The 18,359-nt window shown below is 39.3% G+C and overlaps 1 protein-coding gene across 3 annotated transcripts in view; it reads left to right on the forward strand.

Annotated features, from left to right (window-relative positions):
- Positions 1-505: 505 nt before the first annotated feature.
- KLHL20 (kelch like family member 20) overlaps positions 506-18,359 on the forward strand; it is a 73,235-nt gene continuing 55,381 nt past the window's right edge. Inside the window, exons 1-4 of one of the 3 annotated variants that reach the window (XM_023207182.1) lie at positions 506-669; positions 977-1,256; positions 1,601-1,664; positions 13,748-14,321. In XM_023207182.1, coding sequence (XP_023062950.1) covers positions 1,073-1,256; positions 1,601-1,664; positions 13,748-14,321 — 822 coding nt within the window. In that variant the 5' untranslated portion in view covers positions 506-669; positions 977-1,072. The remainder of the gene's footprint in view (positions 670-976; positions 1,257-1,600; positions 1,665-13,747; positions 14,322-18,359) is intronic. The other 2 variants (XM_023207184.1, XM_023207183.1) reach the window with 2 other exon arrangements.

Consider the following 18,359-nt stretch of genomic DNA (forward strand, 5'->3'; position numbering starts at 1 on the left):
TGGAATACTAAGTGGAAAGGGCAAACTAACACAGCCTTAGAGCCTGGATAGAATCCTGGTGTCTTGAAAGTTCGACTGTGGGAAATCTGGAGGGTAAGGGCTATCTCTGATCTATGTAACTTCTGCACCTTGCACATAGTAGAGGCCTGACAGATACACGCCAACCCATGTGTGCATGCAATAATCCAATCCACAATTAGGAACATTGTGCCAAAAGGAGACCCACCAACTAAAAAGAAATAAAAATTCTTAGCTTTCTGTGACTACCCTTTGACTACTGCCTTTGCTGACAAAAACAAAGAAGAAAAGAGGAGGCTTCAGTATTCAAACACTGCCAGTTCCGTAGTGAACTCTAAAAATGGTTACTCTTGGGATACAAAGAACCCCCACGAAGATAAACAGCCTTCGAGGTTACCCGAATGCCCCAGCAAAGGGCACGACTACTTCCGGAGCCGCACCGGAACCCCTTGGCGGAGTATGTGGCTTCCTGCAGGAACGGTTTAAGAATAGGACTACTTCCTGCTTCTGGACATGGGCGGGTGAAGGGAAAGGAAATAGCTCTAAGAGCGGCATCCTGCCTGAGCTAGCAGCGGTGGAGGAGGAGGCAGAGAGGAGTGGAGGGCGGAGTAGACGGAGGAGGCTGCGGCAGAGAAGAAAGTGTCAGAGCCGGTAAGTGAGCCAGCCGCCTTAGAGCAGGGGACAGCGGACAGCGCCCCAGGGCTCGCTTAGCAAATATGTGGTCCCAAGTTGCTGAGCTGCCCCATGGGTCAGGGGTGTGCTTCGTCGGTCGCCTGTCTGTCGGCGCCGAGAAGAGACTGTTGGGGCGCTGGGGCCGGGCCTCGCGGAGCGCCAGAGTGCGCTCTTGCTGGCTGACAGCCTATCTCGGAAGCCAGAGGAGGCCCTGGGCTGTGTCCTGCTTGGTAGTGCTGGGGTTCCGCACCCTGGACAGCTTCCCCAGACAGTGTTTGGAATTCAGGGAAGGAAGAAAGTACTGTGCGCCCCCATTTAACCCTCGGGACCTGGAGAAATCCTGCTACGTGGGTAGTGAACATTGTTTCGGGAACTGAAGGAAATGCATGTAAAGAGTGTTAGTCTGGAGCCATACTTTCCCTGCCCTGTTCAAGCTCACTGGGCTGTCGGAAGCGGAGTTGTTTGTAAAGGCAAATGCCGACGCCTCCTCCTCCTGTCACTTCGGGACAAGTTAACAACCTTCAGATTCGTTGTTAAAGCAGCGTGTTCCCTATGTGATCTATCAGGTTAGTACTGCTGTCGGTATCTGGTGATTGCTCTGTAAATATACTTGTTGGCGAGATCACAGTTAAATATCTCCAAGCACTCTTTGAAGAGGAACAAGACTGACCTAACAGGACTATTTAGCATACTTTACCTCCCCTTTACTTTAATCGTTTTAGCATGTAGAGTAAGGATAGTAATCTTAAATGTGCTAGATTAAGTTATTGTGCATCTGCAAAAGGCCTGTGATATAATAGGATATGAAACTCTTGATAACTGACGAAATGAGTGAAATGATTAGATAAAGATTGTTAGTGTAAAGATCAGAAATAGCTTTTATTAAGTTCCTGCTTTTCTGTTGTCTTAGGTTCGGCTTTAGAGTGTGGTGAAGGGTACTTTTCATGGTGCATGGAAGGAAAGCCAATGCGCAGGTAGGCATTTAGGAAGAAAACCTTTGGTTTCACTGATTAAAATTCAGCATGTAATAATTTAAATTTTTAAAAAAGAATTTCAATCTTACTAAATTCTGCTTGGAACTAATGAGTCTTGTTCTACAATAAATCAAAAGTAATATTAAGAATTAATCGCTTTTTAATAGAATAAAATACAGAAGTTAAATTTCTGAAAAGTGCCGTGGATTGTATGTAAACACTTAATTTTCCTTTTTTCATGTTTTTTTTTTAAGGTAAATAATCATTAAGTTCATTATGATGCTATGTGGATTTATTATCTTCAATTCCCTATAAAATGTAGAGGATTCTGTTCCTACGTAAGAATCATAATTATTTATAATACACTGTACTGCATGCCTAATTATGGTTTTGGTCATTTCCTTTATGTTCAATAATACATTTGTTCTGTTAATTAAAATAGCTGCATTGCAGGGAAGATTGTATAAGGACTAAAATAGGTATTAGACATAATAACTTAGTCCATAGAAAAATAGAACAATGTCTGGGAAAATATAGACAATTAAATAGGCCCTCCCAACCCTAGAATTTAATAATGCTTTTTCTCTGTTCTAACAAATGAGACTAGAATCTTTATTGATACAAAATCAGCCCAGTTCTATTTCTTTGGTTTTTACATTTGTTTTCTATTTATTGAACTCTATTTAGTCATTTGTTATTTAACATCAAAGGTAAACAACTTTTGCCGTTCTTTTAAGAGAAGAAACATTTTATAATGGGAATATGACTTATAACTCAGAACTTGGAGCAAGAACCAGAATGTATATCTTTTTCCAAATCTATTATTGATTTATCAATTGACCTTGAGCTGTTCACCTTCTCTGTACCCCAGCTTACGTCTTTAATGTATCTAATCAGGATATTGGGGATTAATGGATATTTGCAAATGCTTTAAATGTGGGAATGTTTTTGGTTTATCAGTAGTCTATATAAAATACTTAATCACTCATGCCTGCTCCTTTTTTTCCAGATGAAAAGATGTTATCAAGGTGAAAAATATCATTATCTTATTTATATTTTATTCTGTGGCAGGAATAATATTTTACCACAATGTACATGAAAAAATTAACAACATATATTAAATGCTTCATCACTTCATTCTAACTTTATTGCAAAACCCACTGATTGTGTCTCATCTCCAGCTACCATAAAATGTCATGCCTTATATAATTGCTAAAATAAGAGCTTATTATTTTTTAAAAGAATAGCAGAGTGTGGGAATGTTTTTGGTTTATCAGTAGTCTATATAAAATATTTGCTTAATTACTCATACCTGCTCCTTTTTTCTTACTTTATTACATAATACTGTCAGCTATTCAAAATCATGTTGGATAATTCTAGTGCCGTTAATTGTTAAGTTACAGCTCCTTCTTCATCACTGTCACTTGGCCAGAGCCTAGCCTACTCACATTGGTCTCTGGTCTTACTTCCACCTGCTTCCTACATTCAATCATGGTCACACTTCCCTATCCTTTTCTTGTTGGGCTGTCATTTTTGCTGATTTAACTCAGAAGGCAGTCTCTGTAATGCTGGGTTTATACTCAGCTGCTATTAAAGAAACTTTGAGAAGTAACTTTTTATATTGAGACTGTTTGAATACATATTCATTCTGCCTACTAGATTGAGAGCTCTTTTAGTCTCATGTCTTCCTATATTTGCATCACTAGCACCTGATTACTGAATAATTGTTTAAATAGGACTGAACAGTTTCTGCAGACTTTGCCCCTCCAAAAAACAAAAAAAAATCTATGAACAAGAAAAGACTGAAAATTATTGTTAAAGGTATTCTAATTTTTGATTATAAAGTTTTATGAAATCAATTGGCATTTTATTATTAAAGTTTCATTGCATCATTTATTTATGTACCATCATTTGCATACACAGTGCAAAATTTAAAAGATACAATAGGATATTCAGTGAAAAGTTAACTCTCCCCATTGCTGACCCCAGTTCCCAGTTCTTCTCTCCAGAGGCAACCACTGTAAGCAGTTTCTTATGCATTCTTTTAGAGGCATTATAGTTCATACACAAATATATATAAGATGTCTTATCTTTTCTTTTTTTTAATTTTTATTTTGTAGAGACAGGGTTTTGCCATGTTGCCCAGACTGGTCTCAACTTCCTGGGCTCAAGGAATCTGCCTGCCTACTCCTCCCGAAGTGTTGGGATTACAGGCGTGAGCCACCACACCTGCCCAACATTAGTAGCTTTTAAGAAGAGAAGATGGCTGGGCACAGTGGCTCACGCCTATAATCCCAGCACTTTGGGAGGCTGAGGCAGGCAGATCCCTTGAGCCCAAGAGTTCAAGACCAGCCTGGGCAACATAACAAAACCCCATCTCTACAAAAAGGAAACCAAAAAAATTTAGCCAAGTGTTGTGGCAGATGCCTGAAGTTCTAGCTACTCAGGAGGCTGAGGTAAGAGGATCACTTGAGTCTGGGAGGCAGAGGCTGCAGTAAGCCGTGATCACACTGTTGAACCCCAACCTGGGCAACAGAGCAAGACACTGTCTCAAAAAAAAAAAAAAAGACACAAATGTTGCAGGGCATAGTGGTTCATACTTTTAATCCCAGCTACGTAGGAGGCTGAAGCAGGAGGATTACTTGAGCCCAGGAGTTCGAGGCTGTGGTGATCACGCCACTGCACTCCTGCCCTGGTAACAAAGAGAGACCCCATCCCTTAAATAAATAAATAAATAAATAAAAATAAGAAAATAAAATGCATTTGAAAAGACACTAATGTCAGCATATCATGCACGTTCTTCTGTATCTTTATTCACTTGAAAAATTGTTTTGTAAATTGTAACAAATGCATATAGACTTACCTTCCTCCTTTTAATAGTTATGTAGTATTCCATTGTCTATATGCACCTTTGTTAACCAGTCCCATTTGAGAGAGATTTATTTCAACTGTTTTGCGGTTACAACCAGTTCTGTCTGCAATGAATATCCTTGTAGGTCGTTTTTGCCCAAATGTGTAAGTATAGAATAAGTTCTGGCTGGGCGCAGTGGCTCATGCCTGTAATAGAAGCACTTTGGGAGGCCGAGGTGGGCGAATCAATCACAAAGTCAAGAGATCAAGACCATCCTGGCCAACGTGGTGAAACCCCTTCCCTACTAAAAATACAAAAATTAGCTGGGTGTGGTGGCGTGTGCCTGTAGTCCCAGCTACAGACCCAGTTGGGAGGCTGAGGCAGGAGAATCACTTGAACCCGGCAGGGGGAGGTTGCAGTGAGCCAAAATCACACCACTGCACTCCAGCCTGACGAAAGCATAAGATTCTGTCTCAAAAAAAAAGAATAAGTTCTTAGGTTTAGAATTGTCTAAAGGGTATGTACATGTTTTAATTTTGGTGGACATTGACAAATTTTTGCCCTTAGAGTTACACCAATCCATAGTGTTTACCAACAATGTGTTTGTTTCCCAAGATATTATTTTTTAATCATTCATTTATTTAGAGATACCAAATATTTTGTAATGTAATTCTTCCAAGTTTCCTTGAATATATTAGTAGAAAACTGAGCCTGATTGTAGAAATTGGTTTATTCATATGTCAAACCTTTATATAATACTACTCTATTCCTGTATATTGTGTGATACAGATCCATTGATGAAAACAGATATCATGATACAATATTGGCCTGGTGCAGTGACTCATACCTGTAATCCCAGCACTTCGGGAGATGGAGGAGGCAGGAAGATCACTTGAGCCTAGGTGTTCGAGGCTGCAGTGAGCTATGATTGCACCACTGCACTCCAGCCCAGATGACAGGGCGAGACTTCATCTCTAAAATGTAATTAGTTAATTAACTAACAAATATTAACAGAATTTTAATAGAGATGTAAACTTAGAGGAGGGAACTGCTCTGTGGAGATGAGGAAGCATCACAGAGATGGCAACATTTGAGCTGGATCTTCTAGGAAGAATAAGAATTTACTTCTAAAGAAGGGAGTTAATTAAGGACACCATAAAAGGAAGGAACAGCTTGTGCAAAAAAAAAAAAGAAAAGAAAAGAGAGAGCACCAAGACCCAGAATTGTCTGACATGCATGGAACAGTGAGTATATGTGGAGTATAGGCTATTTTGGGGAAGAAGGGGAAGTAGAAAATATGGAAATTGAGGCTACAACCATGGGAAAGAATTCGAACTTTATCCTTTAGGTATTTAAGAGCCAATGGACATTATTATATAGATCATTTGTTCTTTGAGCTGATTTCTAGGCACATGGGGGATGGATTGGAAAGAGGGAAGAAATTATGGCAAGGAAATGAATTTAAAGTACTTGTGGTAGTTTAGATAAACGAAGATGGGAGCCTGAAGTAGATCTATGGCAGTTAGGGTTGAGAGAAGAGGATGGAATTGAGAGCTTGTATAATAGTAAAATCAAAAGGATTTGGTGAACATGGAGTGAGAAAAAGGTAGTGTTATAAATGACTCCAAACTTAGGAAACTAGGTGCTGCCATGATAAGATTAAAAAGAAAAATACAGGAAGAGGAACAGGTTTCAGTAAGCCAATAATAGATTCTGTTTCATATACTTTTAATATTATTATGTTCGGGAAACAGCCAGGTGGAGATATCCAGCATGTGATTGGAATATGAGTCTGGGGCAGAAGAGAGATATGGGCTAGAAATTTTTTTTAAATGTGAGTCATCAGTACTAAGAAGGTTCTTCAAGCTCTAGGCATAAGTGATGGTAGAACAGAAAAGGAGAATGCTGAGGACAGAACTGTAGTGAGTACCAGGGGTGTTTACGGTGGGGCCTAGCAGGAAGACCCCATAAAGTCTCTAAAATGAGTAAGAAGCTTTACATGCTTCGAGTCTTATTTTATTTAACAGTATCTAGAGTTTTTATTGATAGTTTTTTACTCACATTGAAGGATAGCTGAGCTACTCCTTGAGTTTAATTTCAGAAGACAAAATTTCCAATCTCATATCTTTGAAATTTTCAATTTGTTCTAGTCAGTCTAAAGTGTATGCTTAAAAATAGTGGTAAAACATACACTTGCTTGATTTGACTATTCCCTAGTGTGGCATGCACTGTAGGTTAGCTTACACATCTCTTCCTTTCTTCCACCTGCTATAGACACTAGAAAATTAAATACTCTCCTTGATTTCTTAGTTGTCTCTGCATATGGGAAGGGCTGTGTGACACCGTGCTACCAATGAGATGTCAGCAGTAGTTGTTGAGGGGTATTCTAGGAAGGCTTTTGCTATCCTGATATAAAGGGAAACTAGCATGCTTGCATGAGGATTTACCCTTCCTGCTCCATCTTGGTCTCCATCACTGGACCAAGACACCCAGGCTTATGCTCATTTTATCAAATAAGCAGTGCTGAGATGCCTTGGGACTAAAACATTCACAACCAATTTTCAAATAAAGAGGTTAATAGCTTGGCTTTCTGGTGTGGAATCAGGTATAGAATATAGTGCCTATTGGGACCCTTTCTAGTAAGCAGTACTGGCATTTTGAGAGATTATTTCTGTTTTGAGGGTTTATATACCCAAATCTCTAGCTCTCTCTATTCAAGTTTATTTAGGACTATAAATGAGGGTCAGTGCAACTGAATCTTTTTTAAGGTTAAATTGTTAATTTTCAAAGTAAAACAAAATTTTTGAAGTAGGAAAGGTGAAATGTTCATTTAGATAGTGTATTAGTCCATTTTGCATTGCAATAAAGAAGTACCTGAGACTGGGTAATTTATTTAAAAAAAAAAAAAAAAAGAGGTTTATCTTGGCTTATGGTTCTGCAAGCTATACAAGAAGCACCTGTCATACATGTCACCACACCTGGCTAATTTTTAAATTTTTTTGTAGAGATGGAATCTCATTTTATTGCCCAGGCTGGTCTCAAACTCCTAAGCTCAAACGATCCTCCTGCCTCAACCTCCCAAAGTGCTTGGATTACAGCTGTGAGCCACCATGCCCAGCTAGTTTTTACATTGTTAAATGGTTGAGAAAAAAAGACAAAAGATGAATGATATTTCCTGAAGTGAAAATTATATGGATGGACACCAATGGCTGGGGACATGGTGGCCTACACCTGTGATCCCAGCACTTTGGGAGGCTGAGGCAGGAGGATCACTTGAGGCCAGGAGTTCTAGACCAGCCTGGGAAACATAGAGAGACACTTTGTCTCTACAAAAAAATTAAAATTTAGCCAGGCATGGTATTATGCACCTGAGGGCCTAACTACTCAGGAGGCTGAGTTGAGAGGATTGCTTCAGCCAGGGGCTTGAGGCTGCAGTGAGCTATGATCACACCACTGTACTTCATCATCAGTGACAGAGCAACACCTTATTTCTAAAAAAACCAAAAAGAAAAAAAAGATTCTACTATACTAATGCAGTAATAAGAACTTTTTTTTCTTTTTTTTTTTTTTTTTTTTTTGACACAGAGTTTTGCTTTTGTTGCCCAGGCTGGAGTAGTGCAGTGGTGCAATCTGGGTTCACTGCAACCTCTGCCTCCAGGGTTCACACGATTCTCTTGCCTCAGCCTCCCAAGTAGCTGGGATTACAAGCATGCGCCACCATGTCCAGCTAATTTTTGTATTTTTAGTAGAGATGGAGCCTCACCAGGTTGGCCAGGCTGGTCTTGAACTTCTGACCTCAGGTGATCCAGACACCACTGCCTCCCAAAGTGCTGGGATTACAGGTGTGAGCCACCGTGCCTGGCACTATGATGTATTTAAAGGAAAAACGGAGACATTAGCTTTGTTTACCCACATTGTACCTAGGTGAAATAAAAAATCGTTCATATCTCAGTTCAACAGTAGTATCTTTATGTACATAACTAAGGTTGTGACAATAACACTTTACTTTCAGCATTCAGTGTCAGTATTCCAGGAATTTTTGAGTTGGTCTTTTGTCTTTGTTACTTTTTTTAAAAAGAAGCTTGATTTTACCACTGTTAATCATGTGAGCTATTCTTTCAGCAGCTACTATGTACAAGGTACCATTTTAGCTCTGTGGTTAAAAGCATTCTTAATTGTTTATGTGGATGATAAAAATTATTCTTTAACGGCTCAGCTTTATGTTTTAGTCTTTAAAATTGCCAAGCACAAACAGTGATGTTTTTACCAGATGTGTAAGTATTTTGGAAAAATTGGTTCTTGTTGGAGAAAAGAAGAACCATGTTTTTTGTTTTCGTGTTATATCTTTGCAATTCACATGCAATTTCTTCTTCCTAGAACGTCCTTATAGATTTTTCTGTCCTTCTCAGGAGACTCCTTTTACACCTTTGTGTTTTATTATACTGTAGTTCCTGTCAGTGCTACAGCTTTGGAAGTAGAAGACAGATAGTGATGCTGTCCTTTGCAGGCTAGATATTAGACTCTCTCAGTAGTGGTAGATGACTGGTATCTGAGAGAGACTCACATGAGGCTGACCTAGAACTCAGTGATCAGAATGCTTGAGTCATCCCCCTTTTAAGTAACATGGTACTTTTGGAAGAATTTTCCATCAGAGGACTGCTTAATAAGAATCAGAAACAGAAATATACCGATCTGGAGCATGGATGTGAGACACTTCCCTTAAGCTCTGGGAAAACCCAGTGTAATATTCTACTTTACAACAAAACACACACCCTTGTGGTAACCTGATAGATGACACCTGTCAGATCCGGAATCTTTCTGAATGATGTTAAACAAATACTTCATAGATTTTGCCTTTCTGAATGACTTTTAAGCTTTATTTAGGTGTAATTGATATACAAAAAATTGTACATATTTTATGTATGCAATTTGATGAGTTTGGGCATATGTGTACACCCATGATATCACCACAATCGAGGTCCTAAACATATGTATCACTTCCAAAAATTATTTATATATATATATATAAACATACACATACATTATATATATGTTTTTGGGTATTTTTGTTTTTGTTTTTTCTAGAGATGGGGCCTCACTATGTTGCCCAGGCATGTCTCAAACTCCTGGGTTTAAGGGATCCCCCCACCTCAACCTCCCAAAGTGCTGGGATTACAGGCATGAGCCACTAGGCTCAGCCTAGCTCCAAAAATTCTTACGTTTGAACCACATCTTTTGTCCTGGTTGCCCTCTTACTGGTTATTCATGTATCTCTTCCTCTAGAGATTGCTTCTTTATATTACTTTGAATTTCCCACAGTCTATAGCAAAATGCTTTGTACATTAAAAGCAATTAGTGAGTATTTGTTAAAAGAATAGTTATTTTAATTAAGAGTCATAGATTGTCTTTTCTCTGCATGTTTATATTGTGTGATATAAAAATACAAATATCTTATTTCTAATTATTTGTCAGTAATTTGTGACTTTTACCTAGTAATTTTGCACCTGAATTTCCGCATATGAAATATAAATAGAAGATACAAATTTTCAAGCCAGGCATGGTGGCTCACATCTGTAGTCCCAGCTACTTGGGGGGCTGAGGTGGGAGGATCACTTGAGCCTGGGAGGTCGAGGTGGCAGTGAGCCATGATCAAACCACTGTATTCCAGCCTGGGTGATAAAGCAAGACCCTGTTGCAAAGAAAAGATACAAATTTGTATCTTATGTATTATCTGGAATGACTTTAAAGATAATAAAAGTATTTTAAGTATTTTATCAATACTTAAAGGTAATTCTGAAAATTTCTTAGACCATCCAGTTAATTTTAGTTAGAAAAGGGATGACATAAGTTCACTTTGTTATGCTTATTCTCTTAAATATGAAATGCATTTTATAGGTTTCTTTTACCAAATTATTTGACTCTTCTTTATATTTCACTGATGAAGTTTTTCATGATGACCGAATCTTAAAAAAAAAATCTGTATTTGGTGTAGTTTCTTGGGCTTTTAAAAATAGTTGTACAGAAATTTGGATAATCCATAAGAAAAAACAAAACAAAACCTTATTTTGAATTGCTAAATCATCCTAGAAACTCTTCCCTCTCCTCACCTCCCAGTACTCACATGAATTACAGTTATTAAATATTCACAGTACCTCAGGAGATGCGTGGTTTACCCTAAAGTATCCAGAGACTGAAGCTTCATGATTTTGAGTAAGTCATGTAACCAAACTAGTTTCTTCATCTGTAAAAGGAGGGCATTATGCTAGATGATCCGATGATCCATTCCATTCCATATCTAGATCTCCACATAAGCAAGAAGGGGCAGTTTTCATATTTGAAGACTTGTGAAGAACACCAACTTGTAAGATTTATAGACACATACATATATACTCTGATCCTGTAAGGCAGTGTTCATCAAATTTGAGCAATTTATAGATATTCCACCACCTTTTTGTCCAGAACCCATATATATATAAACATACACATACATTATATATATGTTTTTGGGTATTTTTGTTTTTGTTTTTTCTAGACATGGGGCCTCACTATATTGCCCAGGCATGTCTCAAACTCCTGGGTTTAAGGGATCCCCCCACCTCAACCTCCCAAAGTGCTGGGATTACAGGCACTGTAATCATTTTAAAGGAAAATAATTATTGCAGCTTCTAAAAAATATGTCCTTTAACACAAGTTTAGACAACATGTACCTAAATGTACAGGAAATGCCCAACTTATAGACTTCTACAGTTTATGTATACTAGCTCGAGCCATCATGTTTCTCTACAGCTTTTGTTTGAAAACCAAAACAGCCAGGTGCAGTGGCTCATGCCTGTAATCCCAGCACTTCGGGAGGCTGAGGCAGGTGGATCACGAAGTCAGGAAATCAAGACCATCCTGGCTAACATGGTGAAACCCCGTATCTACTAAAAATACAAAAAGTTAGCCAGGCATGGTGGCACGTACCTATAGTCCCAGCTACTTGGGAGGCTGAGGCGGGAGAATCGCTTGAACCTGGGAGGTGGAAGTTGCAATGAGCCGAGATTGTGCCACTGCACTCCAGCCTTCCCGACAGAGCCAGACTCTGTCTCCAAAAAAAAACCAACCCAGCATGGTGGCATGTGCCTTTAATCCCGGCTACTCAGGAGGATTGCTTGAGCCTAGGAATTCAAGACCAGCATGGGCAACATAGTGAGACCCTCATCTCAAAATTAAAAAAAAAAAATTAATAAATATAAAAACCCAGCAACAACAAATTGTAGAATAATCTGAAAAAGAGAGAGATTCTTTTCCTTCTCCCTTCTTGTACCTATTGTACCTTGCGTCTTGGGACTTCAAAACTCAGGGCAGTGGCATTTAAACTTTTTTGATATAACCTGCAGTTTACAAAGGGAACCAGTGATGCATATCTATATGAATTTGTGTGTGTACATACACGCAGTTGAACATACTTAATGAAATGTATGCTATTACTTTCTATTTCATTTTTTAATGCTTCTTATGATGCACTGAATTTTACAACTAAACCTAGTCCCCATTTACAGCACTCTTTTTTTTTTTTTTTTTTTTTTTTTTTTTGAGACGGAGTCTTGCTCTGTTGCCCGGGCTGGAGTGCAGTGGCCAGATCTCAGCTCACTGCAAGCCCCGCCTCCCTGATTTTCGCCATTCTCCTGCCTCAGCCTCCGAGTAGCTGGGACTACAGGCGCCCGCCACCTCGCCCGGCTAGTTTTTTGTATTTTTTAGTAGAGACGGGGTTTCACAGTGTTAGCCAGGATGGTCTCGATCTCCTGACCTCGTGATCCGCCCGTCTCGGCCTCCCAAAGTGCTGGGATTACAGGCTTGAGCCACCGCGCCCAGCCTACAGCACTCTTACCATAGAAAAATACAAATCTCCAAATAAATAAACTTTTAGAATCAACTTTTAAATACTACTTATTTATAAATTGAAGAATGTCTGTTTATGAACTTATTTTATTTATTTGTTTATTTATTTATTTATTTAATTAATTTTTTTTTTTTGAGATGGAGTCTCGCTCTGTTGCCCAGGCTGGAGTGCAGTGGCCAGATCTCAGCTCACTGCAAGCTCCGTCTCCCGGGTTCACGCCATTCTCCTGCCTCAGCCTCCTGAGTAGCTGGGACTACAGGCGCCCGCCATCTCGCCCTGCTAGTTTTTTGTATTTTAGTAGAGACGGGGTTTCACCATGTTAGCCAGGATGGTCTCGATCTCCTGACCTTGTGATCCGCCCGTCTCGGCCTCCCAAAGTGCTGGGATTACAGGCTTGAGCCACCCGGCCGAACTTATTTATTTTATAATCATACCAAAACCTCAGTGATTCAGACCAATTTGACAGCAGTTTGACATATGTAGTACTTTTAATTGAGGCTTATCATATTTAATATCTCTGGATAGGAAATTAGACCCAAATTAGTCTAACAAAATCGACCTGGAGGCTCTTTGGAGTCCTGCTAAATCATCATTTAGCTTGCCATTTTCTTTACTATTTTAATCTCAGTAAACTTTGAGGAAAAGATTCTATGTAAAGATAAATTTCAATCCAGACTTTTTTTTTTTTTGAGACAGGGTCTCTCTCTGTTACCCAGACTGGAGTGCGGTGATGCAATGTCGGCTTACTGCAGCCTCTGCCTCCAGGGTTCAAGTGATTCTTGTGCTTCAGCCACCCAGGCAGCTGGGATTACAGGCATGTGCCACCACACGTGGCTAATTTTTCTGTAATTTTAGTAGAAACAGGGTTTTGCTACATTCACCAGGCTGGTTTCGAACTCCTGGCCTCAAGGGATCAGCTTACCTTGGTCTCCCAGGGATTACAGACATGAGCCACCACACCCGGCCATCAAGCCAAACTTTTTAGATTGTCTTTAATTCAAAATTTAACTATTAATTGAAGCATGTTAACTTGGGCTTAATTTTTAAAATGGATAAGCATAACCACCTTATCTAAAAGTTTTATTACCATAGTAGCTGGAATTTAAATGGTTTATGTAGACCAGGCATGTTGGCTTATAGGAGGTGGAGGCAACAGGATCACTTGAGCCCAGGAGTTTGAGACCAATCTGGGCAACACAGTGAGACATCATCTCTACAAAAAAAAGTAAAAAGAAAAAAAATCACCAAGCTAATTACATTTCCTTATTGCTTGAATTACAAACATTTAAGGGGAGAAAAGAGTTTATAATAATACTGCCATCTTCTCTCTCTCCCCCATCGTTCCTATAGGTGTACCAACATTCGACCAGGAGAGACTGGAATGGATGTAACAAGCCGCTGCACCCTTGGAGACCCCAACAAACTGCCAGAAGGGGTTCCCCAACCTGCCCGCATGCCCTATATCTCAGACAAGCACCCTCGACAAACCTTGGAAGTGATTAACCTTCTGAGAAAGCACCGGGAGCTATGTGATGTGGTGCTAGTTGTGGGCGCCAAGAAGATATATGCCCATCGAGTCATTTTGTCAGCCTGTAGTCCCTACTTCCGAGCTATGTTTACAGGAGAATTGGCAGAGAGCCGTCAGACAGAAGTAGTGATCCGAGACATCGACGAGAGGGCTATGGAATTACTGATTGACTTTGCATATACCTCCCAGATAACAGTAGAAGAGGGCAATGTTCAGACTCTTCTGCCAGCTGCTTGCCTCCTCCAGCTAGCAGAAATACAGGAAGCCTGCTGTGAATTCTTAAAGAGACAATTAGATCCTTCTAACTGCCTGGGCATTCGGGCTTTTGCTGACACACATTCATGTCGTGAGTTGCTAAGGATAGCAGACAAGTTCACCCAACATAACTTTCAAGAGGTGAGTTGCACTTGGTGTTCCAATGCACTTATGACCTATTTGTCAGAGAGCAATATAGGTTCACATTCTGTTAAATTCTGCCTGGGTATTTCCTGCTGATTCTAACTTATAATAGCAAAGAAATAAGTTATTATAAATCCTAAACCTGGCTTTTATTTTAGAGGCCAATTTTGTGTTCTACCAGCAAAAGTTAAGATTTAGGGATTGATTCTCCATAACTGTATTCATGAAAGTATAAGCAAAACAAAGAAAGGAAAAAAAAGAAAACTAAAAAAAAATTAATTTATAAGCCAAAATAGAGTTTAATTCCTATGCCTGATAGGATACCTGGTATCATCATTTATATAAGATATTTCCTTCCTGATTATGTGGATTATTCAGAATAAATTATAGATTATAGCTTATTTGGTAAACTAATAATCTGAAAAGATGAGTTTAGATGTTATCAAAAGACTTTTCATTAAACCTGCTATCTTTCCCTTATTTATTTAACAAATATTTGTAAGGCTACTATGTTTCAGCCACTGTGCTTGGGAACATAGGGTACAATAGTGAACTAGAAATCTAGAGTCTCTGTATTCGTGGAGTTTATAATCTAGCAGGGAAGATAATCATTAAACGCTTAATTATACAAATAATTAACTACAGTTAATGGGTGTTACAAAGAAGCAGTCCTGGATGATTTAAGAGTGTATTACAGAGAAATTTAACTTTGGTTCTGGAACAACTTGTGCAAAATCCTGAGACGTTAAAAAGCATCACTAGTTTGAAGACCTAAAAAAAAAACCAGTGAGACCCAGAGACCAAGGGGGTTAGAGGATGTTACATAGTGATTACACAGAAAGAAGAGGGCTAAATAACACTGAGGTTGATAGACTACATTAAGAATTTGAGATTGGCCTGGCACAGTAGCACATGCGTGTAATCCCAGTACTTTGGGAGGCTGAGGTGGGCAGATTGCATGAGCTCAGGAGTTCAAGACTAGCCTGGGCAACATGGCGAAACCCTATCTCTACAAAAAATACAAAAATTAGTCGGGCATGGTGGCGTGCGCCCCTAGTCCCAGCTACTTAGGAGGCCGGGGTGGGAGGATGGCTTAAGCCCAGGAGGTAGAGGTTGCAGTGAGCCAAGGTCGTGCCACTGCACTCCAGCCTGGGTGAGAGAGCCAGACCCTATCTCAAAAAAAAAAAAAAAAAATTTGAGATTGATCCTAAGAGTGCTAGAAAACCATTAAAGGGTTTTAAGCAAAGGAAAAACATTGTTTGTTTTATAACTTTTAAAAAAATCATATTTTTATTTATTTTGCAGCTCAGGACCATACTTTTTTTTCCCCCAATCGTTTTTTGGAGAACAGGTGGTGTTTGATTATATGAATAAGTTCTTCATTGGTGATTTCTGAGATTTTGGTGCACCCCCCACCCGAGCAGTGAACACTGTACCCAGTGTGTAGTCTTTTATCCCTCACACACCTCCCACACTTCCCCCTGAATCCCCATAGTCCATTGTGTCATTCTTATGACTTTGCATCCTCATAGCTTAGCTCCCACTTATAAGGGAGAACATAGGACTTTTAGTTTTCCATTCCTGAGTTACATCACTTAGAATAATGGTCTCCAGCCAACTCCATCCAGATTGCTGCAAATGCCATTATATCTTTGTTTTTTCTTTTTCTTTTTCTTTTTCTTTTTTTTTTTTTTTTTGAGACAGTCTCACTGTTGCCCAGGATGGAGTGCAGCAGGGCTCAGTCTCAGCTCCCTGCAACTTCTGCCTCCTGGGTTCAAGTGATTCTCCTGCCTCAGCCTCCCAAGTAGCTGGGACTATACGTACACGCCACCATGTCCAGCTGATTTTTGTATTTTTATTAGAGATGGAGTTTCACCATGTTGGCCAAGCTGGTCTCAAATTCCTGGCCTCAAATGATCTGCTTGCCTCAGCCTCCCAAAGTACTGGGATTACAGGTGTGAGTCACTGTTCCTGACCAATATATCGTTCCTTTTTATGACTGAGTAGTATTCTGTGATATATGTACATACCACATTTTCTTTATCTACTCATTGATTGATGGGCATTTGGGCTGGTTCCATATTTTTGCAGTGCGAATTGTGCTGCTATAAACATGCATATACAAGTGTCTTTTTCATATAATGACTTCTTTTCCTCTGGGCAGGTAACCAGTAGTGGGATTGCTGGATGAAATGGTAGATACACTTTTAGTTCTTTAAGGAATCTCCATACTGTTTTCCATAGTGGTTGTACTAGTTCACATTCCAACCAACAATGTAAAAGTGTCCCCTTTTCACCACATCCATGCCAACATCTTTTTTTTTTTTTTTTTTTTTTTTAATTTTGAGACAGAGTCTCACTGTGTTGCCCAGGCTGGAGTGCAGTGGCATGATCTTGGCTTACTGCAACCTCCGCCTCCCAGGTTCAAGCGATTCTCCCACTCCTGAGTAGCTGGGATTACAGGCATTTGCCACCACACCAAGCTAATTTTCGTATTTTTAGTAGAGATGGGGTTTCAAAATGTTGGCCAGGCTGGTCTCAAACTCCTGACCTCAGGCGATCCGCCCACCTTGGCCTCCCAAAGTGCTGGGATTACAGGCGTGAGCCACCGCACCTGGCCTATTTTTTATTTTTTTAAATTATGGCCATTCTTGCAGGAGTAAAGTGGTATCACATTGTGGCTTTGATTTGCTGATCATTAGTGATGTTGAGCGGTTTTTCATACGTTTGTTGACCATTTGTATATCTTCTTTTGAGAATTGTCTATTGGTCTTTAGCCCACTTTTTGATGGAATTGTTTTTTTTTTCTTAGTGATTTGTTTGAATTCCTTGTAGATTCTGTATATTAGTCTGTTGTTGGATCCGTAGTTTGCAAACATTCTCTCCCACTCCGTGGGTTATCTGTTTACTCTGCTGATTATTTCTTTTGCTGTGCAGAAGCTTTTTAGTTTAAGTTTCATCTATTTATCTTTGTTTTTGTCACATTTGCTTTTGGTTCTTGATCATGAACTCATTGCCTACACCAATGTCTAGAAGGGTTTTTTCCAATGTTATCTTCTAGAATTTTTATGGTTTCATGTCTTAGATTTAAGTCTTTGATCCATCTTGAGTTGATTTATGTATAAGGTGAGAGATGAAGATTCAGTTTCATTCTTCTACACATGGCTTGCCAATTATCCCAGCACCATTTGCTGAATAGGATGTCCTTTCCCCACATTATGTTTTTGTTTGCTTTGTCAAAGATCAGTTGGCTTTAACTATTTGGCTTTATTTCTGGGTCCTCTATTCTTTCCATTGGTCTGTGTACCTATTTTTATATGAGTACCATGCTGTTTTGGTGACTATAGCCTTGTGAAATAGTTTGAAGTCAGGTAATGTGATGCCTCCAGATTTGCTTAGCCTTCCTTTGGGTATGTGGGCTCATTTTTGGTTCCATATGAATTTTAGGATTGTTTTTTCTATTTCTGTGAAGAATGATGGTGGTATTTTGATGGGAATTGCATTGAATTTATAGATTCTCTTGGCAGTATAGTCATTTTTACAATATTGATTCTACCCATTCGTGAGCATGCTATGTGTTTCCATTTGTGTCACCTATGATTTCTTTCAGCAGTGTTTTTGTAGAGACTTTCACTTCTGTAGTGAGATATATGCCTAAGTATTTTATCTTTTTTTTTTTTTTTTTGCAGTTATTATAAAAGGGGTTGGGTTCTTGATTTGATTCTCAGCTTGGTCGCTCTTCGTGTATAGCAGTGCTACTGGTTTGTGTACATTAATTTTGTACCCTGAAACTTTACTGAATTCATTTACCAGTTATAGGAGCTTTTTGGATGAGTCTTTAGGGTTTTCAATCATATCATCGGCAAACAGCGACAGTTTGACTTTCTCTTTAATGATCTGGATGCCCTTTATTTCATTTGTTTGTTTGTTCTAAGAGATGGGGTCTTGCTCTGTCCCCTAGGCTGGAGTGTTTTGGTGCAAACGCAGCTCACTGCAGCTTTGACCTCCTAGGCACAAGTGATCCTCCCGCCTCAC

This window comes from Piliocolobus tephrosceles, chromosome 1 (assembly GCF_002776525.5).
Source record: "Piliocolobus tephrosceles isolate RC106 chromosome 1, ASM277652v3, whole genome shotgun sequence".
In the NCBI taxonomy this organism is placed as follows: Eukaryota; Metazoa; Chordata; class Mammalia; order Primates; family Cercopithecidae; genus Piliocolobus; species Piliocolobus tephrosceles.